The sequence below is a fragment of the Mesoplodon densirostris genome, chromosome 10 (genome assembly GCF_025265405.1).
Source record: "Mesoplodon densirostris isolate mMesDen1 chromosome 10, mMesDen1 primary haplotype, whole genome shotgun sequence".
In the NCBI taxonomy this organism is placed as follows: domain Eukaryota; kingdom Metazoa; phylum Chordata; class Mammalia; order Artiodactyla; family Ziphiidae; genus Mesoplodon; species Mesoplodon densirostris.
In genome coordinates, this window is record NC_082670.1 from 108,968,708 (window position 1) to 108,996,345 (window position 27,638).

At 58.2% G+C, this 27,638-nt stretch overlaps 1 protein-coding gene across 2 annotated transcripts; it reads left to right on the top strand.

Moving 5' to 3' along the window:
- Positions 1 to 2,130: 2,130 nt before the first annotated feature.
- On the top strand, positions 2,131 to 10,720 carry GATA2 (GATA binding protein 2). 2 transcript variants are annotated; one of them, XM_060109505.1, is made up of 6 exons: positions 2,131 to 2,188; positions 3,905 to 4,181; positions 4,597 to 5,238; positions 6,890 to 7,035; positions 8,876 to 9,001; positions 9,464 to 10,720. In XM_060109505.1, the coding sequence occupies exons 2-6, from the start codon at positions 3,953 to 3,955 to the stop codon at positions 9,761 to 9,763; spliced, it is 1,443 nt and encodes a 480-aa protein (XP_059965488.1). In that variant the 5' UTR covers positions 2,131 to 2,188; positions 3,905 to 3,952; the 3' UTR covers positions 9,764 to 10,720. The 2 variants fall into 2 exon arrangements, with proteins under 2 accessions (XP_059965488.1, XP_059965487.1); XM_060109504.1 differs by lacking the exon at positions 2,131 to 2,188 and adding an exon at positions 3,053 to 3,253.
- The last annotated feature ends 16,918 nt before the right edge of the window (positions 10,721 to 27,638 follow it).

Consider the following 27,638-nt stretch of genomic DNA (forward strand, 5'->3'; position numbering starts at 1 on the left):
CAGGGCAGCGGCCCGCATTTGCAACAATACTTGGGAGTGAACAAAAAAAAAAAAAAAAAAAAAAGGAAGGAAAAAAGGAACGTGTCCCTCTAAACGTGTTCTGGAGACCCCAAAGTCCGAAGCTGTAAACTGAAATAAATTCGCCCTCCGAAGCCCCGAAGATGCCCACCCCACTCCATCCTGGGAGCTGACCTGACCCTCCCTGGAGGTTTGTTCCATCCGAAGTGATGAGATGGTCTCGCTGCCCGGTGGGCAAGGCGCCTGGTTATGTCCATCGGTCTGTCTGGCAGACACACTCACCGGCAGCCCCCCCCCATTATGGGCCAGCTAGGGGCCCTGGGGCCTGGTGCCCCGCTTTTCTCTCCCAGACGGGTTAATTTCTGCTGGAGAACGCAGCAGTCCCGCGTCCAACGCAGGAGCTCGAACCAATGTGGAGGCCTCAGCCAAGCCGGCTGCCTGCCTGCCTTTGCAGGGAGGCAACCCCACGGCCTCGAGAGACCCTGGCAGAGTTCCCCTTTCCCTTTTTTTTCTCTAGGCCCGGATTGCGGGAAGGGAGGCTGGTGCAGATCTCCCGAGGCCCCTGCTCAAGCATTGCTTAACTGCCCTGCTAAGCTCCTCTTCGCGGCGATTTTCTGAGCCGCCGATCGGGGTAATTAAATCCCCGCCCGCGCTCCGTGCTGCGCCAGGCCGGCGGGCAGAGCAGGGCTGCCGTTCGGGCAGGGGCCCACCCGGGCGGGTCACCTCCATCCCGGCAGTGGGCAGGGCGCTGCCCCGGAGGGGCTTCAGGCTGCCCCGGAGGAGCTTGAAGCCGAGCTCGCGGTGATGAAACTGCAGACCCACCCAGAACCGGAGATAATTTGAACCGCGCCTTTGAGGGGAAAAAGGCGATTACCTGCTTTCCTGAGGGCTGGGAATGACCACCTCCCTGCGAGCCGAGGCTCCGATCGCGGCGCCGCGGTAAGCTTCCGCTCGGCTCCGGCGTTCACCGCCTCGCGGCCGGCCTGAGGGTCGGGGGCCTCCCGCGCTCGGTCCTGGGGTTTGAGCTCCTGTGGGGCAGCCTTGCCGGACACGGGGGATTGTCCCCGAGGCCGTGTTGTCTTTGAGAAGCTCCTGCTGGGCTCCGAGGCGACGAAACAGGCTGGAGGCTTCGCGGCGATCGCGTTTTACGCGTTGATGAATCGTAAGCTAAAGGCGGGGAGGAGAAACAGACGTACGGAAAGACAGCGGGTCTGGGCCAGACCGCACGCGTTTCGGGGCGCGCGGACAGGGAGGCACGGAGGCCGCTCACCTGCCCGGTCCGGCTGCCGAGGCCCGGCGCCCGCGGCCTCGAGCTCCCGGCCCCGGCGCGCCTTACTCGGCGGGCGCCGGCCTCCTCTCCCGCAGACCGGAGTTTCGAGAAGCCCGGGCCCCGCGCGCCTTGGAGTGGAGCGGAGCGGGAGGCGCGCGGGCGGCCAGGGCAGACGGGCCCCAAGGGCCGGAGACGCGCGGGTTCCCAGCGGGATGGGGCTCTGCACCCCTGTCCCCGCGCCTTTACCTGCGCCAGGGCCTCGGACAGACGAACGGACAGCCGGACGCAGAGGCAGGAGGAGGCCCCCAGCCCGCACTCGCGACCCCTTGGCGCTGCCCAGAGCTGGCCTGGGAGAGGGTGACGGGGGCGCGCCGGCGGAGCCGGGCCTGGCCTGGTGCCCCCCGAGCCGAGGGGACCGAGGGCTTTCCTCCCTCCTCAGATTATTAAAAAGTTCATTTCCTGGCGAATCGGGTGACGTCAGGGGCCCGGCGTCGCGGTGGCGGGGCTGCCCGGCCGGAGAAGCCGCCTCCAGTTACCCAATTACCGACTGTCAATCCCGCCGCCCCTCCCCCCACCCTCCCGGGGGTGGCCAGGGCCCCGGCCCTCCCCCCTGCTGCGGACCCACCTAGCATCCCTCTGGGCTTCTACCCCCGAGAGCCATGGAACAGAGAGGGGAGGGGGTTGAGGATGTCGATTACTCCCCATTACCCCCGCACCTGTCTCTTCATCCCCCCCCCATTTTTTTTTTGTTCCCGACCCCCCTCCTGGGCCGTAGGCTCCCTTCCAGCCTCGGTCTCCTCCGTCTATACAATGGGAGAAAGCAAAGAGATTTGTGCACCCGGCCCACTTCACCCACAGAGCCGGATCTCTGGACTGGAGGCTTGTGGAGAGCAGTTCCAGGTGACTTAGGGGACGGAGTTCTCAGACCACCATCTCCCTCTCTCCAGGGGCCGCCTTAGGGACCCACCCCTCTTCCCGAGGAAAAAAGTGCCTCCTCCTGCCCGGAGGCGTCTCCTTCGAGCCGGCGCCGGCGCCAGTCCGGGTCTGCACGGCCTCGCCCCAGGCAGTTCGGCCCGTTGGTCTGCGAAGGCCACGCCCGGGAAGGGGACGCCCCCTCCCCCTCTCCGGAGCCGCCAGCCAGGCCACCTCCACCAGGTCAGGCCGTCCTAAGCGGCCTCTTGTCCGAGGCCCAGGTGCCCACGGGGACCCTGTAGTTCCTGCTCCTCACCGATCCTGCTGTCCCGCAGCAGTCCTCCCACCCCACCCCTACGCCCCGCTTAGCCAGAGCCCCAGTTGGGGGAGGGAACGGTGTCGGTAGGTAGTTGGACTCCCATGGCCACGTTCAGTGGTTAAAGGAGGTGGGATCCGAGAGAGTGGAAGGGCTGGGGTCCCGGGGAGAGGACACCCAAACACCCAGAGGGTGCGCGGCCCAGGCTCCCGGGGAGGGGGCCCAGTTGGAGGTTAGTTACTGGGAAGAGGGCCTGGAGGTTAGGGTAACCAAGAGTGTCCGCAAGAGGGGGCGCACAGTCGGCCCGCGGGGTGCGGGTCCTGGGGGGAACGTCGGCAGCAGGGGCCGCCGGGAGGGCGCGGGGAGGAGGAGGGCAGGCGCAGGGGGGCAGGCCCGCGGGTCCGTCCGGGAGTCCAGGGGACCGGGAGTTGCGGGCGCAGCCAATGGGGGGCGGAGGCTGGGCGGCGCGCGGCGCTGATTGGCTGGCGCGGGCTTCTTAGGCGTGCGCGGCCCCCGCTTCATGTCTGTGCAGGAGTCGCGAGCTGGCGCCAGGGCGGCCGGAGGATGCCGAGGGGCCGGAGCCGGGCGGGCCGGAGGCCGAGGCGCGCGCTGACCCCCGCTCCCACCCCGTGAACCCCTCCATCCGCCCGACGCGCCGTCCCTGAGCCCGCCGCCCCCCGGGCTCCGGCCCGTGCTGCCCGCTCCGAGGCCGCGCCCCCTCCCGCGGCGCTGCGTGTGTAAGTTTGGGCTTCGAGAGCGGGCCGGGGGCCTGGGGCGCGCCGGGCTCTGAGAGGTCACTGCGGGGGCCTGGGCCCCGCGGGCCAGGCTGCGGGTGACTGCTTTGGTGTGCCTCGGTGAGAGGTCCTGCTCGTGTCGCCGGGGAGTGCGCGCGGGGGGTGGGGGTGGGCTGGCTCTGAGCTCGTGGGGCAGCGTGTGTGTTTGGGGAGGCGAGGTCAGTCCGTGTCAGCGCCAAGTGTAGTTCTGTGCGTGTCGTGTGCCCCCGTGGGTGCTCGGGCGCCTGTCTTCAACTTGCAGTCGGTGTTTATGTGTTTGTGTACGGGGCTGGTGCGAGGGTGGGGGGGCGGTGAGCGTCTGGCTGAAGTGCGACTCTGCGCGTTTGTTGGGGCCGCTGGTGTCGGTGCTTGGCCCCGTGTGTGGCCCCGTGCGCACAAGTGCGTGGCTCCGGGACCCGGGTCACCGTGGGAGCGTGAGTGGCTGAGCCGGCTCCCCCACCCTCCTTTCGTTTTGAGCTTTGGGCTTTCCTCCCAGCCGGGACCCGTCTGCGGCTGAACTCGGCTGGGGCGCAGCGGCTCGCGGGACGCCGTGTGGCGGGGCTTTGGGGGTGTCGGGCCGTGGGGGCGCCCCTCACGCCCCCTTCCGTCGTGCAGGGACGCCGCCACCGCCTCCGCCCAGGTCCAGGGCCTCCGCTGCCGGCCATGGAGGCGGCTCCGGAACAGCCGCGCTGGATGGCGCACCCCGCCGTGCTGAACGCTCAGCACCCAGACCCGCACCACCCGGGACTGGCGCACAGCTACATGGAACCCGCGCAGCTGCTGCCTCCCGACGAGGTGGACGTCTTCTTCAACCACCTCGACTCGCAGGGCAACCCGTACTACGCCAACCCGGCCCACGCGCGGGCGCGCGTCTCCTACAGCCCCGCGCATGGTGAGCCGGGGCCCGCGGGTGACTGGGAGCCCCGACGCCGAGCGCCCGGCGCGGGAGGGGACGAGGCCCGGCTGCCTGCTTCCCGGATATGGGATCCGCAGGAATCGGAGCAGCTGAGAAATCGGGCCGGGAAAGGAGCGGGCAGCGGCCTCTTGGGGAGGGTCTGGGCCCCGTAGGGCTTCTGCCCGTCTCCAGCTGGCCTGTGAGGGTTTCCTCCAGGCTTGTCCGGAGGTCCTTGTGTGCCACTTGTCCTTCCCCTCCGGACGGACATTCCTGACGATTGCTGGTTGGGGTGTTACCTTTCTGGTTTTCTTTGGGGAGGGGCCACTTGGTTGTGGGGAGTTGTGGCCCTGTGTGTCCGTGTCCTGGCTCGGCGCAGCCTCGCGCACCCTGACCCCTCTCCCTCCCCCCGCAGCCCGGCTGACCGGAGGCCAGATGTGCCGCCCACACTTGTTGCACAGCCCGGGGCTGCCCTGGCTGGACGGGGGCAAAGCAGCCCTCTCCGCGGCTGCAGCACATCACCACAACCCCTGGACCGTGAGCCCCTTCTCCAAGACGCCGCTGCACCCCGCGGCTGCCGGAGGCCCCGGAGGCCCCCTCTCTGTGTACCCAGGGGCAGGGGGTGGGAGCGGGGGAGGCACTGGCAGCTCTGTGGCCTCCCTCCCCCCCACTGCAGCCCACTCGGGCTCCCACCTCTTCGGTTTCCCACCCACGCCACCCAAAGAAGTGTCTCCCGATCCCAGCACCACGGGGGCTGCCTCCCCAGCCTCCTCCTCCGCAGGGGGGGGTGCGGCCCGGGGGGAGGACAAGGACGGCGTCAAATACCAGGTGTCACTGACGGAGAGCATGAAGATGGAAAGTGGCAGTCCCCTGCGCCCAGGTCTGGCTGCCATGGGCACCCAGCCTGCCACACACCACCCAATCCCGACCTACCCCTCCTATGTGCCGGCCGCCGCCCACGACTACAGCAGCGGGCTCTTCCACCCTGGAGGCTTCCTGGGTGGCCCGGCCTCCAGCTTCACCCCTAAGCAGCGGAGCAAGGCGCGCTCATGCTCAGGTAAAGGCAGGGCCAGGGACCTAGTGGAAGTGGGGACGGTTTGTGCTTTGCGGGGGAGGGGGCTGTGATAGGGAGATGGGGCAGTGTCGGTGTCCTATATCCGGGATGGGTGACGTCCCTCTCTAATGGCCCCCAGCAGATCTTTGAGACCCCAGACGGGGGACAAGGGACCCTAGAACTTTTGCCCTTAAGTGTTCCTGGTGGCCCCAAAGTTTATTGCCCTTCCCCACTCCTCACCCTCCCCTCCAAGGCTGGCCACTGCCCGACCAGAACACAGAACGGGAATCCCCCCTTCCCCTCCCTGAGTCTTAAGTGAAAATTCGAGCAGCCTCATGACAGCATGTGAGAGAATGCAATGTGCAGGTGAGAGCAGTGAGGCGGTGTATACGTGTGTGTACATGTGTTTGTGAGCGTGTGTGCCTGCTATGGGTGCACTCAGCCCTTCCCAGAGGCTCCAGACCCTTAAGGAATCTGGATCTCTGACTTCATCAGTCCGGTCTTGGGATTTCGATGGCTCCCAATCTTCTTGGGAGAGTCCCCCGCCAGCCCCCAGGCAAAATTCCCAGGACCTGGTCCCGCTCCCTGCACCCTGGCAGGTCCTCACTCTCCCTCCCTGAGGGCTGGAGTGAGGGGAAGGAGCCTCTGCCCCTCTGCTGCGGGAACTGGCTGGGACCGGGCTGGGTTGTCCAGGAATGCGGCTGCAGAGCGGACGCCGCTGTGGCTGGCGTGGGGCTCCTGCTGTCCACACCTCCTTCCAGTCCCTTTGAGACGGGTTAGAGGAGGATTTTTTAAAACTTTTGCTGCTGAGTCCAGAAACCGCCTTTTCTTGCCTGTATGGACTGACAACTTAGTTTAAACTAAATGGGGGAGCAGTGTCCGGCGTAACACCATGCTAAGGCAGCTGTGTGGCTCCACCCTGCCACCACCAGTACCCACTCCGGTCCCACCTCGGGGCCCTGTTTTGCTCAGACCAGCTCGCTTGCCTTTAATTAGTTCTTTCTCCCAAATTTGTTTTACATTCTATCTGAATTCCAGATGGCCCTTTAACAACAACAAAACAAAATACCACCACCACCAGCAGCAGACCAAGGTCACTTAGCCTACTCAGCCTCAAAAAACGAAAGGGCTTATTATTTATTTCATTTTAAAGAACAGCAACTTCCACCCTGGTCCAGGGCCTCGGCGGAAGGCAGGGAGGTGGGGGATTGAGAAGGAAGTGACCGTGGACGGGGGGACGGAGAACAGAAAGACAGGGCTGAGGACACAGGACGGGGAGCGGAGACGCCTCTGGGGAGAAAGGACGGGGACAGAAGAGGAGAGGGACTCGGAAGGGGGCCGAGTCCTCCCCGCCCAGCCAGCTTGAGCCGGCGACTCATGCCCCCACCTTGCTGCCCTCGGCAAAGTTTGCTGTAAATACCCTCTCCGGGCTTGCTGAGGATCCCTGGGGCCCTGGCCGCACTCCTCCATCCCGCCCCATTCCCCTGCCTTAAACTACTCTCCGGATCCCACCTCCGGATCCCACCTCTGGGGTTCCTCTTCCCTCCAGGCTGGAACTAAAAGTCACACCCTGAAGCAGCCTGGCTGGCCCGCCAGCCCCCTCCGGTGACTTTGTCGGTTGAACTGGCTGGTGTCTCCCCCTGTCCCCTTTCAGAAGGCCGGGAGTGTGTCAACTGCGGGGCCACGGCTACCCCCCTCTGGCGGCGGGACGGCACCGGGCACTACCTGTGCAACGCCTGCGGCCTCTACCACAAGATGAACGGGCAGAACCGGCCGCTCATCAAGCCCAAGCGGAGACTGGTAAGAGCGGGCAGCCTGGGCTGGGGGGCTGCTGGGCAGCACCCAGGGGGCGTCGACCTGGGCGGGAGCTGACAGTTAATTACAAAAAAAAAAAACAAACCTTCAAATACAGGTGCTCCGTCGCTTGAACTCTTATCATTAAAATCACTTGGGTGTCAGTTGGGGTTGCCCTGCTTTTAGGCTAGATTTTTTTCAGGCCAGATTTCCCCTCTGCGGCCCACCTGGTACCTTCAGGGATCCCCCAAAGTTGAGCATCCAGGGGCCCAAGTCCGGTCCCCTGGCCTCTTTAAACTCCTTTTAAAAATAGGGCCGTGAAGTAATTTTCCTTGTAGCCCAGGCTGCTCTCCTGGCTTCCCCACACAGTCTCCTCAGGCTTATTTAAATAAAACACACACACCAACCACCAAAAAAAAACCTGCCCTTTATTATTTTTCCATGGAGTCACCTATACTGTGTATTTTCATTTGAGTGATTTAAAAAAAATGCCCTTTCGGATCTCCTGCCGGAGTTTCCTATCCGGACATCTGCAGCCCAAAGATAAGGAAACTTCTCGTATCTGTTTCCGGACTCCGCCAGTTTTCAGTCTCTCCTCGGCTCAGTCCTGCCTCTCGCTGGGCTGTTTTGAAACTTCTAATACCCTCCACTCTGCAAATAATGCGTAAAATGCTAAGAATAATAAATATATTTTTTCAGGGCGAAGTGATTTATGAGGCTTAAATCGCTTGCTGCTTCGGGGGCCCCCTTTTTTTTTTCCCTGGAGCGAGGGCGGGGTGAGGGCCCGGGTGGTGGAGGATGCGGGCTTGGTCCCTGAGTCAGAATTCCAGCTTCAGGCTGCTTACTCACCCTCACCCCTCCCCACCCCCGTGGCTGCAGGCTGGGCCCTCCGGACCAGGCTGGGGCCTGGGGCCACTCCCCGCCTCCCACCCCCCACCCCCCACCCCCACCCCTGCTGCCCGCGGCTCCCTGGGAAGTGCTTTTGTGGGTTTGGAGAGGGCTTTCTGCTTTCTGGGGTAAAGACTCTCTTGCCTCTTCTCTTGGGAGCCTTTAGCTCCCTTCTCCAGAAACCAGACGTTTCCAGGTCACCTCTGCCCTGCATTTCCTGAGGGGCTAGGGGGCAGTTAGAACTCTGGGGATTGGGGTATGGGGTGCTGGACAGATGGACTGGTATTGTCCAATAAAAGCTGTGAAGCTGGACGCTTTGTAGGTCTGCCCCGTCCACTATGGTTGCCTCTAGCTCGTGTTGGGACTAATGATCCTTTGAAATGTGGCTGGTGCAGCTGAAGGAACTGAATTAAACTGTAGTTCGGTTTCATTGAAATGGGCTCAGGGCCAGTGGCTACTGCACTGGACACTGCAGCTGTGCTCCCTGAGCATTTCATACCCCTGCCCTGGGCAGCTGCAGGGCCCCCTCCTCTGGCCTCGGGTTCAGACACGCCCAGGATTGTGGGTTTTGCGGGAGTGCAGCTCCAGACCCAGGTGCTCCAGGGGGCCCAGCCAGCCTTCTAAACCAAAAGACCCCTTCTCAGAGCCTCAGTTTCCCCATCTGTAGTGTCAGATTGTTTGGTGATCGGGGGAGGTGGCTACTTTTTCCTTCCAGCTCTTGCAACCCCTTTGATTCTGAGATCAGGCTTCAGAGAGTCCTTTATTCTAAAGTTCTGTGATGGTTTAGGTCTCAGATTCTAGAATTCCATGGCTCTGAGATGCCTTGATTCCCCTGTGAGATTTGCTGCTCCTGGGCTAAGCTGGCAGGGGCCGGGGTGGCGCGAGGGTCTGGGAGGAGGTGGGGGGGCGTGGGAGCCCAGCCTGCTGACGCCACGTCTCCCGTCCCCTCCCCTTCCAGTCAGCCGCCAGGAGAGCGGGCACCTGTTGTGCAAATTGTCAGACAACAACCACCACCTTATGGCGCCGCAACGCCAACGGGGACCCTGTGTGCAACGCCTGTGGCCTCTACTACAAGCTGCACAATGTGAGTCCGCCTGCCTGGCCCGCCCCGCCTCCCCGGGGACCGCTGCGCTTTGTGCTGCCAGGAGAGGCCTCGGCGGCAATCTCCAGCGTGGCTTGGCTTGGGAAGCTGCCCTGAGCGCCAGAAGGGCTTCCCACAAGGGGGGCAAGCTGGCTGGGAGGATGGGAGGGGCAGGGGCCGGTGGGTCGAGGAAAGCGGTATCTCGGCTTTGGGGTGGGGTTTGGTGGTGTGGCTCGATGGGGGGCGGCGCTGGCATTTCGTAGGCCAGGCCGAACGCCCTGCAGGCTGCCGGGCAGCCCCACGCAGTGAAAGGCGTCTTTCTCAAGATGGCAGCGGTGCTGGCGAGAAGACGGTGGTGGGCCAGTGGGCCTTTGGAAGTGGGGCCCCCCCCCGTGCGAGCTGGGGGTGGGGTTCTTGCTCTGGGAAGGGAGCTCCACCCCCTGAAAGCTCCGTGGTCGCCCCCAGGTGAACAGGCCACTGACCATGAAGAAGGAAGGCATCCAGACTCGGAACCGGAAGATGTCGAACAAGTCCAAGAAGAACAAGAAGGGGGCTGAGTGCTTCGAGGAGCTGTCCAAGTGCATGCAGGAGAAGGCCGCCCCGTTCAGCGCGGCGGCCCTGGCCGGACACATGGCGCCCGTGGGCCACCTCCCGCCCTTCAGCCACGCGGGACACATCTTGCCCACCCCAACGCCCATCCACCCCTCCTCCAGCCTGTCCTTCGGCCACCCGCACCCATCCAGCATGGTGACCGCCATGGGCTAGGGACCGCCCCCACGGACCGACAGACAGATGCCAAGGAAGGCGCTCCCGGGACGGGGGGCGGGGACCAGACCCTCAGCTGCCCGTCCTTCCCCGGAGACTGATGCTGCCCTGCCAGCCCACTGGAGCCCCACGCTGCCTCACCTGTGGGCCTGTCGGCCGTCACTGTGAAGATGCTCCCTGGGCTGGAAGACTGCCTCGGCCTCCCAGGTGGGGCCTCCACCACGGATAACTTTGTCTGGCGAGCAGAAAGGACAACTTTATGAAGACTGGGGGCAAGGGACACACGAAGGAAACCGCGTCGTGGAAGGAAAAGGGAGTAGGCAAAAGTAATTTATTTTGCTCTTGTTTCTCACGAGGACTGGGAGACTTGGGCGGTCTGAGCTGCCCCATGTTTGTGGGGCTTCCTCGGCGCCAGGTGCCACTTGACCGTTCCCCGTGCCCGGCTCTGGGGGCAGGTCTCTGGGGACCTCGGCCTGCACCCTCTCCACTGGCTGCCTCTCTGAAAGCGCTGAACCCAGGCTGGGCTGAGCCAATCGAAAGGGGCCGCGGCCGGGCGCAGAGGGCAGAGACAATCACGGGCGGTCCCACGCAGATTCCCAGGCCGGGGCTGGGTCACAGGAAGGAAACGTTTTCTTGAGAGGGGAAGCGTCTCTCCGATTGCTCCCCTGGCTCTGAGGCTGAGGCTGGGGTGACCCGTGCGCCCTCGACGGCTCTGAGCTACAGCCACCTCCTCTGCCCGGCGGACCCCTGTACATACATCCTCCTTCTGCTAACCCCTAAACCCCCTCCTCTCCAACTCTGAGACAAAAGAAGAAAACGTTAAAAAAAAAAAAAACTACATAAGCTTAACTCGCCGATGAGTTAGTTGTTTTATTTTTAAACTCTTTTTGGGTCCAGTCAATTGTACGTTGCCACGAAAGCCCTTGCTATGGAAAGGAATAAAACCTACAAACCAAGGCTGTAGCTTCGCAGTTATTTTTGGAAAAGTTCTCAGATCTCACGGCCCTAGAATGGGGAGCCAGGGGTGGGGCCTTGCCTGCTCTTGGCTTCCAGGGGGCTGACCTGGCAGGTGGCGAAGGCAGGAGCTGGGGGTGGGTCAGAGCCAGGACCGAGGGAGAGGCCACGACCCTGCTGGGTCCTGGGAGATGCCAGGGTTCTGCTCTGCCTTGCTGTGGCTGTCTGGATCCTTCCCAAGGTACAGCTGTACATAACTGTGTCCGAGCTTAGATTCTGTATGCGGCAGTGGCGGGGTGCGGTGGCCAGCAAGGACCCGGCCCAGGAAGAGGGTTGTGCTGATATAGTCCAAGTGCAATATGGGGGGCACCACAGCCAGAAGTAACTTATTTTGTACTAGTATCCGCATAAGAAAAAGAATCGGCAGTATTTTCTGGTCTTATGTTTTATTTGGCTTGTTTTATTTTGGATTAGTGAACTAAGTTATTGTTAATTATGTACAACATTTATATATTGTCTGTAAAAATTGTATGCTATCTTCCTATTCCTTCAAAGTGAAAACTGTTAAGAGTAATAAAATACTTTTTGTGAATGCCTCTGGCCTGTCTTGTGGGCTCCTGGGGCTCCTGAGTCCCGGCTGCCGAGATCATTAAGACCGAATCAGTCCTACAGCCGGTGATTTGGATGGAAGGGCCCCTGGAATAGGAGAGGGGCCCTGTCTGGCCGGAGTCTGAGATCCTGACCCTCCTCCCCTGAATGGCTCCCGTCTGAATTCTCTCATTACCACCTAGCAGGAGTCCTGGCTGGGTGGATACCGGGGAGACTCAGGAAGGCTCTGGGTTCTGCAGCCTTCAGCCCACGTTCTGACCCTTTTCCTAAGGGCTCACACAGAACCCAGCAAGGACTGATGCCCCTCCCAATGCCATCCTCTTCCTTCCACGTTCATTGACAAACCTGGTCACCAGTGTCTCTGATCACTGATGTCACTGATTGCTGTCCTCTTTAATCAGTGATACTGGTTATTGGAGACAGTCATCATGACTGATATTCCTGATCAATGACATGTCTGATCACTGGAGCCTGTGACCACAGACATCTGATTACTAACAACTGGTCACCAACACGTGATGACCAATATTTCATCAGTGCCCTCTGATCAGTGATGTGTGTGATCACTGACACATCCCCAAAACGTGACCACCAATGTCTCCCGAGACTGACCTTGCTCACCAATAATACGTCTGATCGTGAATATCTCTCACCACCAATGTTCCATACCTCTTCACCAGTATTTCTATCCAGTGTGTCTGGTTGCCAACATCTGGTAACCACCATGTCTGTGATGGTCGGTACCTCTCATCACCCATGTTCCCGATCGCCACTGCACCCTATCACTAACGTCCTAGGTCACCAACAAGTACGATCACCAGTGTCACTGATCAATATTTTTCTGATCAATGACAGATCTGACCACTCATATGGGATCAGCATCGCCAAGCACACAAGTTCTCATCACTGATGTCTTCTCAGCAATGTCCTTGGCCACTTTTCTCCAATCACCGACATATCTGACCAACAATGTACGTGATGGCCAACGCCCCGATCGTGGAATCCTCCTACCGTCAAGTTGTCTGACTACCAACACGGTCACCATGACACTGGTTACTAATAAGCCTGACTGCTCAGGGCTCATCCTCGTGTCCTACTCCGGTGGGTGCTGGGTCTTCTCACCTTCCAAGTCCCTGATGACCAATGTCCCTTATGCCCCGATCGCCAACCTCCCTGGTCATCGGTATCACCAGTCACCTGTGTCTCTGATCACTTGATTCTCTAACCATCCATGCCTTTGATCCCCAGAAGATCACACACCACCAGGATCTCTCGGTGGCTCATCATTGACTCTGACCACTAATATCTCCTCTACCCTTGGTTATCGAATCCATGACACCGATGCTCCCATCACATCCTCACCCCGCCATGTTCCTGGTGTATGATTAATGATATCACCAACCAAAGATCACTCTGATCACCAAGATCTCTGCGCCACGTTTGAATGACAGCGTCTCCCCGTGACGGGTGCCACCATCCCTGAGCCTAATCATCATCGTTTCTGCTCCCCGGGTCCCTGATGGTCTTTGATGGTCAACCTCTTGCTCCTCGCAGCCCTCAAGTCCCCTGTCCAGGAGGCTCCCCTTTCATCCTCCTCATCCCCAGACGGTGTGCCGGCAGGGGGTCGCTCGGGGCTGGGGAGGCGATGGTCCTGTGAAGGCCAGAGACGGGGGAGCATCCCTGGGGCTCCGCCTCAGGACGCCTCCGCCCCTGCTGTGGCACTGCTACCCTGCCCGTGTCCCTTCTGTGGAGAAGGGACACAGAGCAAGCAGGAACCAGCTCAGGTGTGCAGCTGGGTGGGCACTGCCGGCCCATCTCAGAGCGCAGGGGCCCCGGGCCCTCTTAGGCCTCCTCAGCAACTCCCCTTCCGGCCCTACCTCAGCTCACGGCAGCCGTGGCCACGGCGAGGGCAGGGGTGGTCCTGCTCGCCGGTGCCCTGGCTCGTCACTGCAGGTGAGAGCATCTGTCAGATCGTGCGTCCAAGTGCACACACACGCGTGCCCGATGAACACGGAGACGCCAGGCACTGCTCTGGGGGTGGGGACCACACGGCACACGCCACCAGCAAGAGTCTCTGCGCTTGGGCAGCTCACATCCTAGGCCGTGAGCACCGCGGCGACCCAGCGTGGCCTCTGGCAAACAGGCCTACCCACTGGGCCCGAATCCAGAGCCCGGGCCAGAACCTGGAGTCCAGAGCTTAGAGACCCAGACAGTCTGCCCCCCAGAACTCAGGAGCCAGAGCACTGAGCCTCACCCCCAAATCCAGAACTTAGGGCAAGGACTCTGAGCCAGGGGCCCTGAACCTGGACCTCGGAATCCAGATCTCAGAACAGGCAGCCCAAAACCTGGGCCTTGGATATGGACCCCCAAAACCACAGCCTAGAGCTTGGAGCTCAGAACCCAGAACTGAGTACTGAGGATGTGGACCCCAGAGTCTAGAACGTGGCTCAGGACCTCCAGCCAGAATCCAGAGCCCAGAACGACCACACTGACAGCGGCCTCCCCTCATTTCTCTATCACTCCCCGTCTTACTTCTTCCCTCCTGCGGACCAGTGTAACTGGAGGAGCCCAGGCCAGACATCGCGGAAGGCGCTCAGGTCCGGAAGAGCAGGGCAGCGATCGTCTCGTCCCTCTCCCGTCCCCAGAGTCATTCATGGGTTGGCGGTAGGTGCTTCCCACACATCTGTTGAATGAGATACACTCATTTATCCCACGAATGTTTACTGACCCCATTTGTTCTTGGCATTCGGTTGGGGATGAAACATACAAAGATCCTTGCTGGGGCAGCGGGGCAGGGGCTGTTTCTGACAAAGAGCTGGGGAAGGCGGTGGGGGTGGGGATGCTGCTGAGGAGGACGGGCGGCCTCCGGGAGTGGGGGACGCACACTGGCCCTGGAGGCCCAGGAGGCCCAGGTTCAAGGCCCAGCAAGTCACTGCTGAGCAGGAGAACCAGGCTCGGGGCTCCTGCAGCTTCTGTGCCCACCCCAGGAGCGATGAGTCCCGCAGCCCAGAGTCACTGGGTTGGAGACAGTTTCGATTCTGTGGCCTCAGAGCCCCCAGGTAGGGCGGGCGGGAGGCAGGCAGGCCTCTCGGGGCGATGGTGCCCTTCTGGCTCTGTGGGCGGCACCAGGGTGCCCGGGCTGGGTTGGCCTTTGCTCCATCTGTTTGCACCCAGTGGGGCTGGCGGCCCAGGGCCCTTCCTCCCTGCCTCCTTCCCGGGCTGCTTCGTCCCACGTTCAGGAGGAAGAACCCAACCCCCCGCTGTAATTCTTCCAGAGCACCTCTGTCCCCCCCAAAGGCCCTCCTGCCTCCTGCTGACCCACTGCTGGGCACAGGGAAGGGAAAAAGCCTTCCAGTCCCCAGGGCCACAGAACAGACCCCACCCCAGGGGAACCAGGTTTGGGAGGAATGCCTGCATCCACCCCACCTGGGATGAAGGGAAGACGACGAACCACAGCACGGCCGGCACATCAGAAGGCCACTGGGCTTGTTTTGCTTTTAGGCAAAATGACGAAACGATTCCAAACTTTATCTGGAAAAAGTAACAAGACCAGCAGAACAAGTCAGAAAATTAGGGGAAATAGAGCAAGGTGTGTGTGTGTGTGTGTGTGTGTGTGTGTGTGTGTGTGTGTGTGTGTGTGTGTGTGTGTGTGTGTGTGTGTGTGTGTGTGTGTGTGTGTGTGTGTGTGTGTGTGTACGCGCGCGCACGCGCTATGATCACAATTGTTCAAACCTTGTGGATGTGCTGTCAGAATAAGCAGATCAATGGTTCAGGCTCGGGTAAGCCCAGAAGAGCCCCTATTATTTATAAGATAATGGATGATAAAGGAGGTATCCTGATCAATGCAGTGTGGAGGGTTATTCAATCCAGTGGCGTTGGAACACCCAGCGGAACAGCACCTCCCTGGGCGAAGACCTGCTCTGATCTAGGACAGGCAGCCTGATGTTTGATAAAAATATGAATGAATTACAAATGATTTTAAATTAGGAGATTCAGGGACTTCCCTGGCGGTCCAGTGGTTAGGATTCCAGGCTTTCACTGCCATGGCCCAGGTTCAATCCCTCATTGGGGAACTGAGATCCTGTAAGCCGCACAGTGTGGCCAAAAAAAAAAAAAAAAATGAGGAAATTCACTTAAAAATAGGCAGAAGGAGGCCTGGAAGGGACTGTGTGTCTGCAGGGCCATTTCTGCATCTCTCCCCTCAGGAAACCCTGTCTCTATCTCTACCTGGCCCCTCTTGCCCAGGCCTGTCTGGGTCTCAGGGACACTGGGTTTGAGTCCTGATGTCACAGGTATTCTATTCCACATTCCAGATTTCTTAAGGAGTTGGTTTCGAAACTATCCACTGCAACCTACCAGCTGGATCACCCAGGTTGGTTCCCCAACAGATAAAATGGCAAAGGAACACTGCAAACCTCAAGGTTAAGTCTGTCCTTTCTAGGAACCAAAGAGAAAAAAGGAAAAATTGCTGAACACACAAGATGCCAAAGCTTCTGGAGCAGGGAGGGAGTGGTGGGATAATGCCTGGGATCGTGTGTTTGAAATGAGCTCTGAGATCACGATTCCAATTCCAAGACCTGAATGCTGAGTAATCTTCCAAATACCTTTAGCAAGAAGCTCTGACACAGAGATGTTCAGGACATCATTATTTACACAACGGAGAGATTGGATACAACCTAAATACTCAGAAAAAGGGCATGATGAGAGTACACTCACAGAAGACCTAAAGCAGGGACTTGAGCAGGTATTTGCACCTCTGTTCACAGCAGCATTGTTCACAGTAGCCAAAAGGTGGAAGCGACCCAAGTGTCCATCAACAGATGAACAGATAAAGAAGATGTGATCCATCCATACGATGGAATATTATTCAGCCTTAAAAAGAAAGGAAATTCTGACACGTGACAACATGGATGAACCGTGGGGACGTTATGCTCAGTGAAGCGAGTCAGTGACAAAAAGACAAACACTGTGTGATCCCACTCATTTGAGGTCCCAAGAGCACTCAGATTCATAGAGACAGGGAGAGGGGGGATGGGGACAGAGTTTCAGGTTGGGAAGATGAGAAAGTTCTGGAGATGATGGTGGTGATAGCTGCACAACAGCGTGAATGTTCTTAATGCCAGTGAACTGGGCACTTCAAAATGGTTAAAATAGTAAATTTTACGTTATGTGTATTTTACCACAATAAAAAAAGGAGAGAGGTGAGGGAACTATAGGACATCCACTAGGAAGCCTTTAAAATGCCTCCCCAAGGTGACGCTCTGAGAGCCGAGTCACGGGCTACAAGTGTCCAACACGATGACAACAGTCATTGCAGCATCTGGGAAAAGAACTGTCACCAAATGCTAACAAATGGTGACAGCTCTGTGATAGATGATTTCTCCTTTTGCTCCCCATTTTCCAAGTTTTCTGTAACGAGGTTTAATAGCTTTCATGATAAAAAGTAATATTTAAAAATAATCATTGCAGGGCTTCCCTGGTGGCGCAGTGGTTGAGAGTCCGCCTGCCGATGCAGGGGACACGGGTTCGTGCCCCGATCCCGGAAGATCCCACATGCCGCGGAGCGGCTGGGCCCGCGAGCCATGGCCGCGGAGCCTGTGTGTCCGGAGCCTGTGCTCCGCAACGGGAGAGGCCACAGCAGTGAGAGGCCCGCGTACAGCAAAAAAAAAAAATAATAATAAAAAAATAAAAAATAAAAAAATAAAAATAATCATTGCAAAATGGGAGATAATTTTGCAATTATGCAAACACGCAAAACTCAAAATACAAAAATGCAGTACATAATAAAAAGACACCCCCCCACACACACACACGCACACAAGAAAAAGAGAAAACCAGGCCAAGGATACACAGACGGGTCCTTCCTAATAGACATGTACATAAACACCTGATAAACATTTGGACAGGACCTCAACCTCAGGAAGAATCAAGTACATGCACATTTTGCAAGGAGGTACCACTTTTTACCTCTCCTCTCAGAACAATGGAAAGGGCCAGGGCTTCCCTGGTGGTGCAGTGGTTAAGAGTCTGCTTGCCAGTGCAGGGGACATAGGTTCGAACCCTGGTCTGGGAAGATCCCACATGCTACAGAGCGGCTGGGCCCGTGTGCCACAACTACTGAGCCTGTGCTCCAGAGTCCGCAAGCTACAACTACTGAGCCCAAGTGCCACAGCTACTGAAGCCCGTGCACCTAGAGCCCGTGCTCCGCAGCAAGAGAAGCCATGGCAATGAGAAGCCTGCACACAGCAACGAAGAGTAGCCCCCACTCACCACAACTAGAGAAAGCCTGCGTGCAGCAATGAAGACCCAACACAGCCAAAAATAAATGAATAAATAAATAGATAAATTTAAAAAAAAAAGAAAAAGAAAAAAAGAAAAATGGAAAAGGCCTGCCAATAGTAGAAACAGCCACTGGCATGTGCCGTATGTGGGAATGCTGATCGAAATTCCAAGCTCTCCTCAGGTGCACTTCACAGAAACACTAGAAATAAAAGCTAAACTGCAGGGTTCTTTGAGGGGAAAAAAGCAAATTGCAGAACAATATATAATGCATGACTTTTTTGTTTTAAAAATGTTTGTGTATGGGGCTTCCCTGGTGGTTGAGAGTCTGCCTGCCGATGCAGGGGACACAGGTTCGCGCCCCGGTCCGGGAAGATCCCACATGCCGCGGAGCGGCTGGGCCTGTGAGCCGTGGCCGCTGAGCCTGCGCGTCCGGAGCCTGTGCTCCGCAATGGGAGAGGCCACAACAGTGAGAGGCCCGCATACCACAAAAAAAAAAAAAAAAAAGTTTGTGTACATATAGAAAAACCCCGGGAAGACATATGCCTAATGAATAACAGCAGTTACTTCCGGGAAGTATGAGAGAGCAGGGTGGTGAGAGGGTACTTTTCACTTTATAAACTTGGGCTAATATTTTAAGGTGTTATGTGCCACTTTTGTAATGTAGGAAATAATCATCACAAAACCTTTTTTCTTTTCTCTGCCTTGTTCCTGGTTGGTCTCTCTCCCTGGGATGTTCTCCCCTTCACATCTGCCGGGAGAACTTCTCTTCACCCTTCAAAACCCCAGCCAAAGATCCAAGAGGAAGCCTTATCTGAAGTCTCCCTCCCCTCAGCCCCTCAGGGCTCCCCAGTTCCTAACCAATGTCACCGAAGGGCAAGGCCTGGCTGTGGGGCAGACAGAGCTGCCTCTCTCTTGCTGTGCAGCCTTGAGCAAGTGGCTTAGCCTCTCTGAATCCTGACTCCTCACCAGGAAAATAAGACCACACTTTGCAGGGTTGTTACAAGGATAACATGTGGAAGACAAAGGTTCCTCAGGTCTGGAGAGCCCACCCGACAAGGAGGTCGCCTTCTAGTGCCATTTCAGTCCGTGGGCTTCAGGCTGAGCCCTGAGGCCCGTGTCCACGCCTAGAAGCCCAGGGTGTTTGGGGACCTCCTTCTTTTTTTTTTTTATAAATTTATTTATTTTATTTTTGGCTGTGTTGGGTCTTCGTTTCTGTGCGAGGTCTTTCTCTAGTTGCGGGGAGCGGGGGCCACTCTTCATCACGGTGCGCGGGCCTCTCACTGTCGCGGCCTCTCTTGTTGCGGAGCACAGGCTCCAGATGCACAGGCTCAGTAGCTGTGGCTCACGGGCTTAGTTGCTCCGCGGCATGTGGGATCTTCCCAGACCAGGGCTCGAACCTGTGTCCCCTGCATTAGCAGGCAGATTCTCAACCACTGTGCCACCAGGGAAGCCCTGGGGACCTCCTTTTTCTTCCTTCCCCACAGCACCTAAGGCTGCCAGGGATGGGAAGGCCGAAGGGACGGCCCTGGCGGTGCAGCAGGTGCTTTCAGCATTTCCTCCCATCCTGCCCGCAAGCGGGCAGGGTGCCCTCAGGTCAGCCTCCTGTACAGCGGCAGACACTGAGTACAGGCAGGACTGGGGCTCCCACTCCCTGGGATGGCTCCCCCTGGCATGCAGGCTGGAGCGGGGGCGGGGGTCTTCTCCCAGGAGACGGACGTGGTGGACCCAGCCCAGCGGCCTCCTCCTACCACTCCATCTGTCCCCCCAGCCCACACTGCAGGGCTCCCTAGGGGACCCTGGGAAAATGCCGTCCTTATTCCTTCTCCCGGCTCCTCCCCCCGGATTGGGCTGTGCTGACCTGGGGGGAGGGCTGTGATCCGGGTTTCCCAGGCGTGGAGCGGACACTGGGACGGCCCCTCTCCTTCCTCAGAATTAAGGGATGCAGGGGACGTTTCTACACATTCCCTGAGCCCCCTTACACTGCCCAGCTCCACCCTCACCCACAGAGCAGCATGCTGGCCTCCTCTGTGACCCCCCCGGCCTCCAGCTCGTGCTCTGCAATCTGTCTCTTCAGCCATGGGGATCTTTCATAACTTTTTAATTTCAATTATGAAATATTTCAGATAGCCAAAAATATAGCTAACAATACAACACCCTCCCTCCCTGACCCCGTACTGATTTTCTATTCTGTGTAAGAAATCCCCACAGGGACTTCTCTGGTGGCACAGTGGTTAAGAATCCGCCTGCCAATGCAGGGGACATGGGTTCGAGCCCTGGTCCGGGAAGATCCCACATGCCGCAGAGCAACCAAGCCTGTGCGCCACAACTACTGAGCCCGCATGCCACAACTACTGAGCCCACGTGCCACAACTACTGAAGCGCAAGCGCCTAGAGCCCGTGCTCCGCAGCAAGAGAAACCACTGCAATGAGAAACCCGCGCGCGCAACAAAGAGTAGCCACCGCTCGCTGCAACTAGAGAAAACCCGCGTAGCGGCGAAGACCCAACGCAGCCAAAAATGAATACATAAAAAAAAAATATATATATATATATATATATATATATATATATATATATATATATATATATATAAATAAAAGAAAAAAGAAATCCCAACAAACTCAGAAGCTTAGAAGCATACATGTTTCTGTCTCACGGTCTGTGGGTCAGGAGCCCAGGCACGGTGTAGCTTATGGTCCCACACGGCTGCAAGCGAGATGTAGACCAGGGCTGGGTTCTCATCAGAGGCTGGACCAGGGAAACACTGATGGGCTGTCAGGCTCCCTCTGCTTTCGGCAGAATCGATTTTCTTGCAGCTGTAAGATTCTCAGCAGCTTCCTCCTTCAAAGCCAGCCAGAGAAAAGACTCTGCGAGAGGGGCCAACGTGACAGAGTTTATACAACGTCCTGCAGTCCCGGAATGACACCAGGCCCCGCTTCTCCCAGGAGTGGGGGTAAGCCTAGAACTGGAACTACCAAGTCAAGGGACTCAGCACCCTCACACGGACAGGACAAGGCCAAGAATTTCCAAACTTCTTGTCCCAATTAACATTCCCACCAGCAGGTTCTGGGAATTTCGCATCCTCACCACCACTTGGTCATGTCAGCCTTTTACATTTTTACCAGTTTGTTGGGTATGAAACAGTCTCGTTGTGGAGAGATCTTTCTGGAACATGCAACTGATCACATGCCTCTTCCTCCCCCAACTTCAAATCTTCCCAAGGGCTCCCCAGCCCAGGACACATCCAAGCTCTTGGGCCTGGCATCTGAGCCTCTGCAGCCCTCATCCCCTCAGGCCCAGGCAACCCCTCGATGTTTCAAGGTTCTGCCTTTATTAATTTATTAGGAAATAAACAGCCAAACAGGTCACCCTTATGTTTTAAATGTTCACATGAAAGAAGTGAATGCCTTTGGCACACAAAAAGTATAAATGCGGTATAACTGCACATCAAATGATGATTCTCGGGTATAGCCCAGGGTTCTTGGCCTTGCTCTGGTGACACCTGGTCTGTCGTGTGACTGCAGGAGTTTGGCAGTGTCCCTGGCCTCGCCCCACAAGATGCCACAAGCACCCCCTCCAAGTCATGACAATTAAAAATGCCTCCAGGGCTTCCCTGGTGGCGCAGTGGTTAAGAACCCGCCCGCCAATGCAGGGGACATGGGTTCGAGCCCTGGTCCGGGAAGATCCCACATGCTGCAGAGCAACTAAGCCTGTGCACCACAACTACTGAGCCCACGTGCCACAACTACTGAGCCTGCACGCCTAGAGCCCGTGCTCCACAACAAGAGAAGCCACCGCAATGAGAAGCCCACGCAGCGTGACAAAGAGTAGCCCCCGCTCGCCACAACCAGAGAAAAGCCCAGGCGCAGCAACGAAGACCCAACACAGCCAAATAAATACATAAATAAATAATAAAAATAAATAACATTAAATAATAAAATAAATTTATTTAAAAAAAAAGCGCCTCCAGTCATTGCACATGTCCCCTGGGGAGGGAGCACCGTCCCTGTTGGCACCAGCGGTTTAGAAAAAGATGACTTCCTAGTGCAGCCAGGACGGTGCAGACTGAGAACGCAGATGCGTTTACAGTTGCACAGTGAACACCTTCCCACCTGGAAATATTATGTTTTCCATGACTGAGTGCTTTGCATCATCTGGAAAGACATCCGCTGTCTAAATCCAGGGCCCTTCATGTGAGTGAGGCTGAGAGTAGAGGCCAATGCCCCGCCCCTCGCAGCACCCCCAGACCCTGTCAGAACGAACCCCTTCCGGCCCTGCCCAGGTGTCCCCCGCCCCCCCGCAGCCTTCCCAAATGCCCCAAACAGGCGTCGCCTCTCCCTCCAAAGCTTCCTGTGTGTCTCATCCTCTCTCCCACAGCCTGGGGCGGGGGGTCCCTGTGTGGGGTGGGTGAAAGGGAGGTGACTCAGCTGAATTCAGCACCTCTGGGGCCACTGTGCCCCGATGTGCAGCCACGGCAGGGCTGCAGGCCTCGTGGGGGGCTTGTGTGTGCTTGTGTGCATGCGCATACACATGTTTGTGCGTACAGGTGTGCACTGACGTGTGGGGCCCGGGTCTGAGCACATGTGCGGAGGGCGCTGCCTTGTTGACCACCCCACCTGAAAGGGCAGCCCTCTGTCTGCTTTTTCCTCATGGCACCTCTCACCCCCTGACGTTAGATGAAACCTTCACTTGTCATCAGTGTCTTGTATCTTCCCACTGGAGTCAGCTCCATAAGGGCAAGGCTCCATCTAGTGTGTTCACTGGCACGTACACCTGTGGCGCCTAGCAGAGTGCCTGGACCACAGCACAGGCGTGACAGGAATACAAGAAACATGTGGGATGGGTGGGTGGGTGGATGATGGTATGAATGTGTGTGTATGTATGTCGGCCTTAACTCTGAAAGATGCTTCAGGCTTCTCTGTTCTATACTTTCTCTAGGAAGACCTAGGAAGCCCCGCAACTCAGAAGCTGCAGAGGCCTGTGGGTGTTGGGGGAGCCCCTGGGGGTTGAATTCTCCTGGATGCTTAGGACCAGCTGTTGGAATTGGGATCAGAGCCCTTCCCAGGGCTGTCCCCGGCAGTGCTGGGCTGGGGTCTATGGCACTGTCGGCGGGGAGGTGAGAGCTGCTGCCCTGCAGCCTGGCACACGTTGGACCTTGGCGGTGAGGAGGGTGGTGCCACACATGATGGCTTCTCTCAGGCAGTAAACGGCCATTTAAGGCTAAACATGAGCCTCCAGAGACCATGTGGCCCCCCCGCAGCGGGTGTTACCTGGGTGGGGATTGAGGGTAAGGATGCAGGGGACCCAGTGGGCACCTGTCCACTGGCTGGGGGTGTTGGGCTGGAAGTTTTCCTGCAGCTCCTGGGGAGGAAAGGCAGGTCTGAGCCATGTCTGTGTTGGGACCTGAGCTGAGATCGTCCTGTTGTGTTTGGAGAAGACGGACCGCCCCTAACTCCCCTCGCCTGTCTCCACCTGCCCAGTTGCCATCAGCCCACTAGCTTATATGTTCCTCTACCCTTTGCCCATTCTTCCTCGGACCATCTGTCCACCAGTCCTCCCTTCACTCATCTGTCAGTCTGTCCTTCCATCCATCCCCCGACCCCCGTTATCCACACTGCTGTAGTTAATTTACACTAGCAAGCTCTTCCTCTGTTCTAAGCCGTCCTCACAGCAACCCTATGAGGAAAATACTATGATTACCCCCATTTTACAGATGAGATGAGGAGACCAAGGCACAGAGGTTAAGTGACTTTCCCAAGAACACAGAGCTAGTACATGGCCGTGCTGCCTGACCTCCCGGTCTGTCCGTCTGTCCATCCACCCACCCTTGTAGCTGTCTATCACTCAGTCCCTTCACTCACCGGTCACTGTCCATCCAGTGGCCCATCCATCGCTGTCACCCATCCATCCTGAAAGTAATGCAGTTAGAGAACCAGGGGCCCCGAGGGGAGAGAAGGGCTGAACTGCCCATCTGGCTGGGCTGGGGTTGTTTGGGGGGTGGGGTGGGCTGCCCCAGGCTGGGCAGCGCCGCACAGGGCTGGGGGGAATTAGCCAAGTGACTGCCAGGATCAGGGCTGGGGGGAATTAGCCAAGTGACCGCCAGGATCATCTAATTAGGAACACTAGTGATAAGCAGATAGGATCAGGGGTGATTAGAATCCTTTTAAAAAGCCACTCCATTAATTACAGAGACAGAGAGGGGCCTCTGGCTGCTCAGAATACCAAGTGGCTGCCTAATCGGCCACCATCAGCTCACCCCGGGGAGGGTTCCGGGGACCACTGTGTGACCTTGGCTGTGCCCTGCCCTCTCTGGGCCTCCCTGAGCATCAGCTCAGGCTCTGCCTACCATCCCCGCTCACCCAGGGTCCTCTTTCTCTTCCCAGGCCGTGGCTTCAGGGTGGGCCAGGGAGGCTAGGCTGGCTGCCCAGAGGGGAGGAGCCCCCACCCCCACGCCATGGCAAATGAGGTCAGAGAGGCTCAGAGAGTGAAAGTGATGGACAGCCAGCGCGTCAAGAGCGGGGGGTCTGAGCGGAGGTCGTGTCGGCTCAGCCCTGTTCCTCTGCGCGGGCCCTGAGGAGGGACCCCAGAGGCCCTGCCACTCCCACCGGTCTCTGTCAACACTTTCGCTGTAGGGCCTCAGAGGACACTAGTCCAAACCCCTTGCAGAAGGGGAAGTCACCTTGGCATGCAGCCCCCAAATTCCACAGCATCCTTTACGGGGCACTTCCGTTCCCCTCGGGGCCCCGTGGCAGTGAGGAGCTGGGGTCCGCCCTTCCCCGTGAGTCCTAGTGGGTGGCCTGCTCTCTGTGCTCTGGGGGCCCCCCAGCCCGTCTCCATCCCAGCTGCCTCCCGCTGCCCACCCGAGAGGCCTCAGGCTGTGCACAGGACCTGGGGGCAGGGCAGGGAACCTGCTGAGGGGCTCCGGAAGCATCGGTGGGGCGGCCAGGGCAAGGTCTGCGGGAGGCCAGTGGAGGCCAGCATGAGCCTCAGGCAGGGTGGGGAGAGGCAGCATGGGTCGGGGGGAAGCCTCTGTAGGGTGCTTGGGCACCTCAACAGCCTGGATCCCGTCCCGTGTCTTAGCTTGTTGTAACCACCCAGGCACTGCCCTGATTACGTTGCTATGAGGCCCCAGGCTTGTCACCAATATCACACCCCCCATCATTACCAGCACCACAGCATCCAGCACCCCTGCCTCCACCCTCACCCCCCCATCACCGCTGCCGGCAGCACCATCACATCACTGTCGTCACACCACCACTTCCACCACCACCACTACTACGTCCCGGCTCCGACATCACCTCCATCACCTCCACCAGTAGCACCATTACCGTGGCCACCATTCTGCCCTCAGTTACCAGCGCCTTTACCAGCATCATCACCGTCACCACCACTCCCATCTGCACTGCCACCATCCCACCTCTGACATCACCTCCAGCACCACCTCCCTCCCTCCCACCACCGTCACCATCACCACTAACGGCTTCATTCTGTCACCGTCACCCCCGTCACACCGCTGTCTCCACCACAGCCAGTGTCTGTATTACCATGACCAGCAGCACACTCATCCTCTCCATCCCCACCCTCACCGCCGCCATCTTAGCCTCAACAAAAGTCCCAGTGACCACGACCACCATTACTACATCATGACCAAACCGTGATCATCACCACCACCTGCATCACCCGCATTTCCACTGCCACCACCTTCCTCATCCCTGCCGCCATCATCTCGTCTATCACCACGACCACCCCCCCCAACACCACGCTGACACCACACCATCACCACCACCTTCAGCTGACCCACTGTCACCACGACCACGTGGACACAGTTACCGACTGTGTAACGGGTATAAGGACATTTAACACAAATTTCCACAACCACTGGGTGACCTGGGGGTGTAAAGATCAGGGAAGCAAGTCGTCACTGATGGTCTCAGTCTATGGGTCCAAAGCGGTGGATCTCAAGAGCTTGCCTGGAAGCTGCTAGAATCCCATGATATTCTGGGGAGCTCCATCTGAATACCTCAGCCTGCAGCCCTGAAGCAGGGGTTCTCAGAGGGTCACCTAGAAGGAGCTGCAAACCTCGGGGTTGTCATCTGCCTGCAACTGCTTCTTTCGTTTCCACTTTCCAAATCTCATGTCTCTGCAGACTCTCAGCCGGAGCCCCACGGGTAAGGGATTCTCCAGGGTGTGGAGGAGACCACAGCAGAGGGCGGCGGTGACAACGGAGAAGGCCACGTCCGCGGGGCTGTCACCACCAGCCTCAGCACTCCTGCTCCGGCACGGCGTCACTCCTGCCCCGTGTCATTCCCACCGACAGCAGCACCCCAGCCGTCCCCACCATCACCACCCCCACCAGGAGCCACGCCACCCCTGCTTCCACCAGGGCCACCGCTGCACCACGCCGTAGTCACCCGCAGCGAACTGTAGCTGCCCATTCTCTCTTCCAAGAGGACTGTGCCTCTCTGGGTGTTGTCCAGGACGTGCAGAACCTTCTGGAAGGAGTGCCATTCCCATTCCACTGACACTGGCCTTGACCACGCGATGTAAGGCAGAGCGACGTTCGTTACATCCCAAGAGAAGCTCTAAGAGGCAGCCCACGCGGCTACCAGCTCTTACACGCAGCCTCTCCGCCACAAGAGCTGCTCCCCAAGCCTGGGATCCCGGAGGGGAAGATGCGCCTCGGAGCCCTGGAGCCGCCCCAGCGGTGCTAACAAGTAAAGTGGGCAAGAACTAAGTGTCGGTCCCAAGCCTCCTGACCACCACCACCACTGCCAAGCACAACAAGAGCGCCCCTAGCAGCCATTTCCATCCCCTCCCGTCACCTCCGCCATCTGTCAACAGCACCTCTACACTCTCCGGTCCCTCAGTTACGTCGCCTCCTTTGTGGTCATAACCCACCTCCACGAGTGGCCGTCTCCGCCGCAAGCGTGGCTACTGTCCGCACCAACGCCCTCACCACGAGGGTTACCACCACCTCCACCAGCACCATCCCAGGTACCATCCTGCCGTCACCACGGCTCCACCCACCCCCCCGCTGCCCCCATCACTCCTGCTGCCGTACCGACGCCTCATCAGTCACCGCGTACCCCGCACCTTGTCACTCTCCCCCCGGCCGCCACAGCCAACCTGAGCTCCACTGCCGCAGAGAATTGTGTGTGTGGTCGTCTTTCCTCGGCACCAGGGGAGCAGCCTGGGGGGCACAGGTTCTATAGTTACAATCACACAGAACCGTTTCCACCTGCAGCCGCGCCCAGTGGAGTTATTCTGCTTCCTTTCCTCTACCAAGCGATGTGTGAGGTACATCAGCTCGCGTGGGTGGATGGATTGGGGACGGAGGGCAATTCGTGCTTTTGGCCAGGGGTGTGTGGGTGACACCATGTGTCATCTAGGGCAAAGCGTCTCCAGAGTCTGCTTTCGTACCTCCCAGCATTTGGGGTTGGTTAGAACACGCTGTCCCCTGCTCGGTGCCTGGAGCCCAGCAGCCACGAGTATTGACAGAAAAGAAAAAGAGGGAGAATAACAGAAACGGATGAAGATTAGAAAAAGGAGGAAGAGGAAGGGAGGGAGGACGGGGAGCAGGGAGAGGAAAGCTATCTCAGTTAAGACTCGGTGGGCCAAACAGCTAAGTGCCTCACCGGGCAGCGTGTTTTCCATCTCACCTTGGGGGGATGAGGCGAAAGGAGCAACAGGTGTTAATCATGCTTGTTAACTGCTGTTTCTAAATATACTCCAACAACAACAAGAATTAAAGACACAGGAACACCTGGGTACAGCTGGTTACCTCGCACACATTACTAGTTTTCTAGGGCTGCCACGGCAAACTGCCACAAACTGGGCCACTTGAAACAACAGAAATCCATCCCTGCACAGTTCTGGAGGCCGGGGGCCCCCAGTCAAGGGGCCCCGGGGGAGGCCCTACTCGCCCGGTGTCGGGTGGGGTGCGGCTTCTGCGTTCCCGGCGCCGCTTCCCTCCAGTGTCTGCCTCCCTCTTCATGCTCCCAGTGCGTGTGTCTCTCCTAAGGACTGCTTGTC

What these genes read in the sequence shown, in the direction of transcription:
- GATA2 (XM_060109505.1), top strand. Translation starts at nt 3,953, where the DNA reads ATGGAGGCGGCTCCGGAACAGCCGCGCTGGATGGCGCACCCCGCCGTG. An exon ending in CAAGGCGCGCTCATGCTCAG is followed by an intron (nt 5,239 to 6,889) that starts GTAAAGGCAGGG and finishes GTCCCCTTTCAG; the next exon opens with AAGGCCGGGAGTGTGTCAAC. An exon ending in TCAAGCCCAAGCGGAGACTG is followed by an intron (nt 7,036 to 8,875) that starts GTAAGAGCGGGC and finishes CTCCCCTTCCAG; the next exon opens with TCAGCCGCCAGGAGAGCGGG.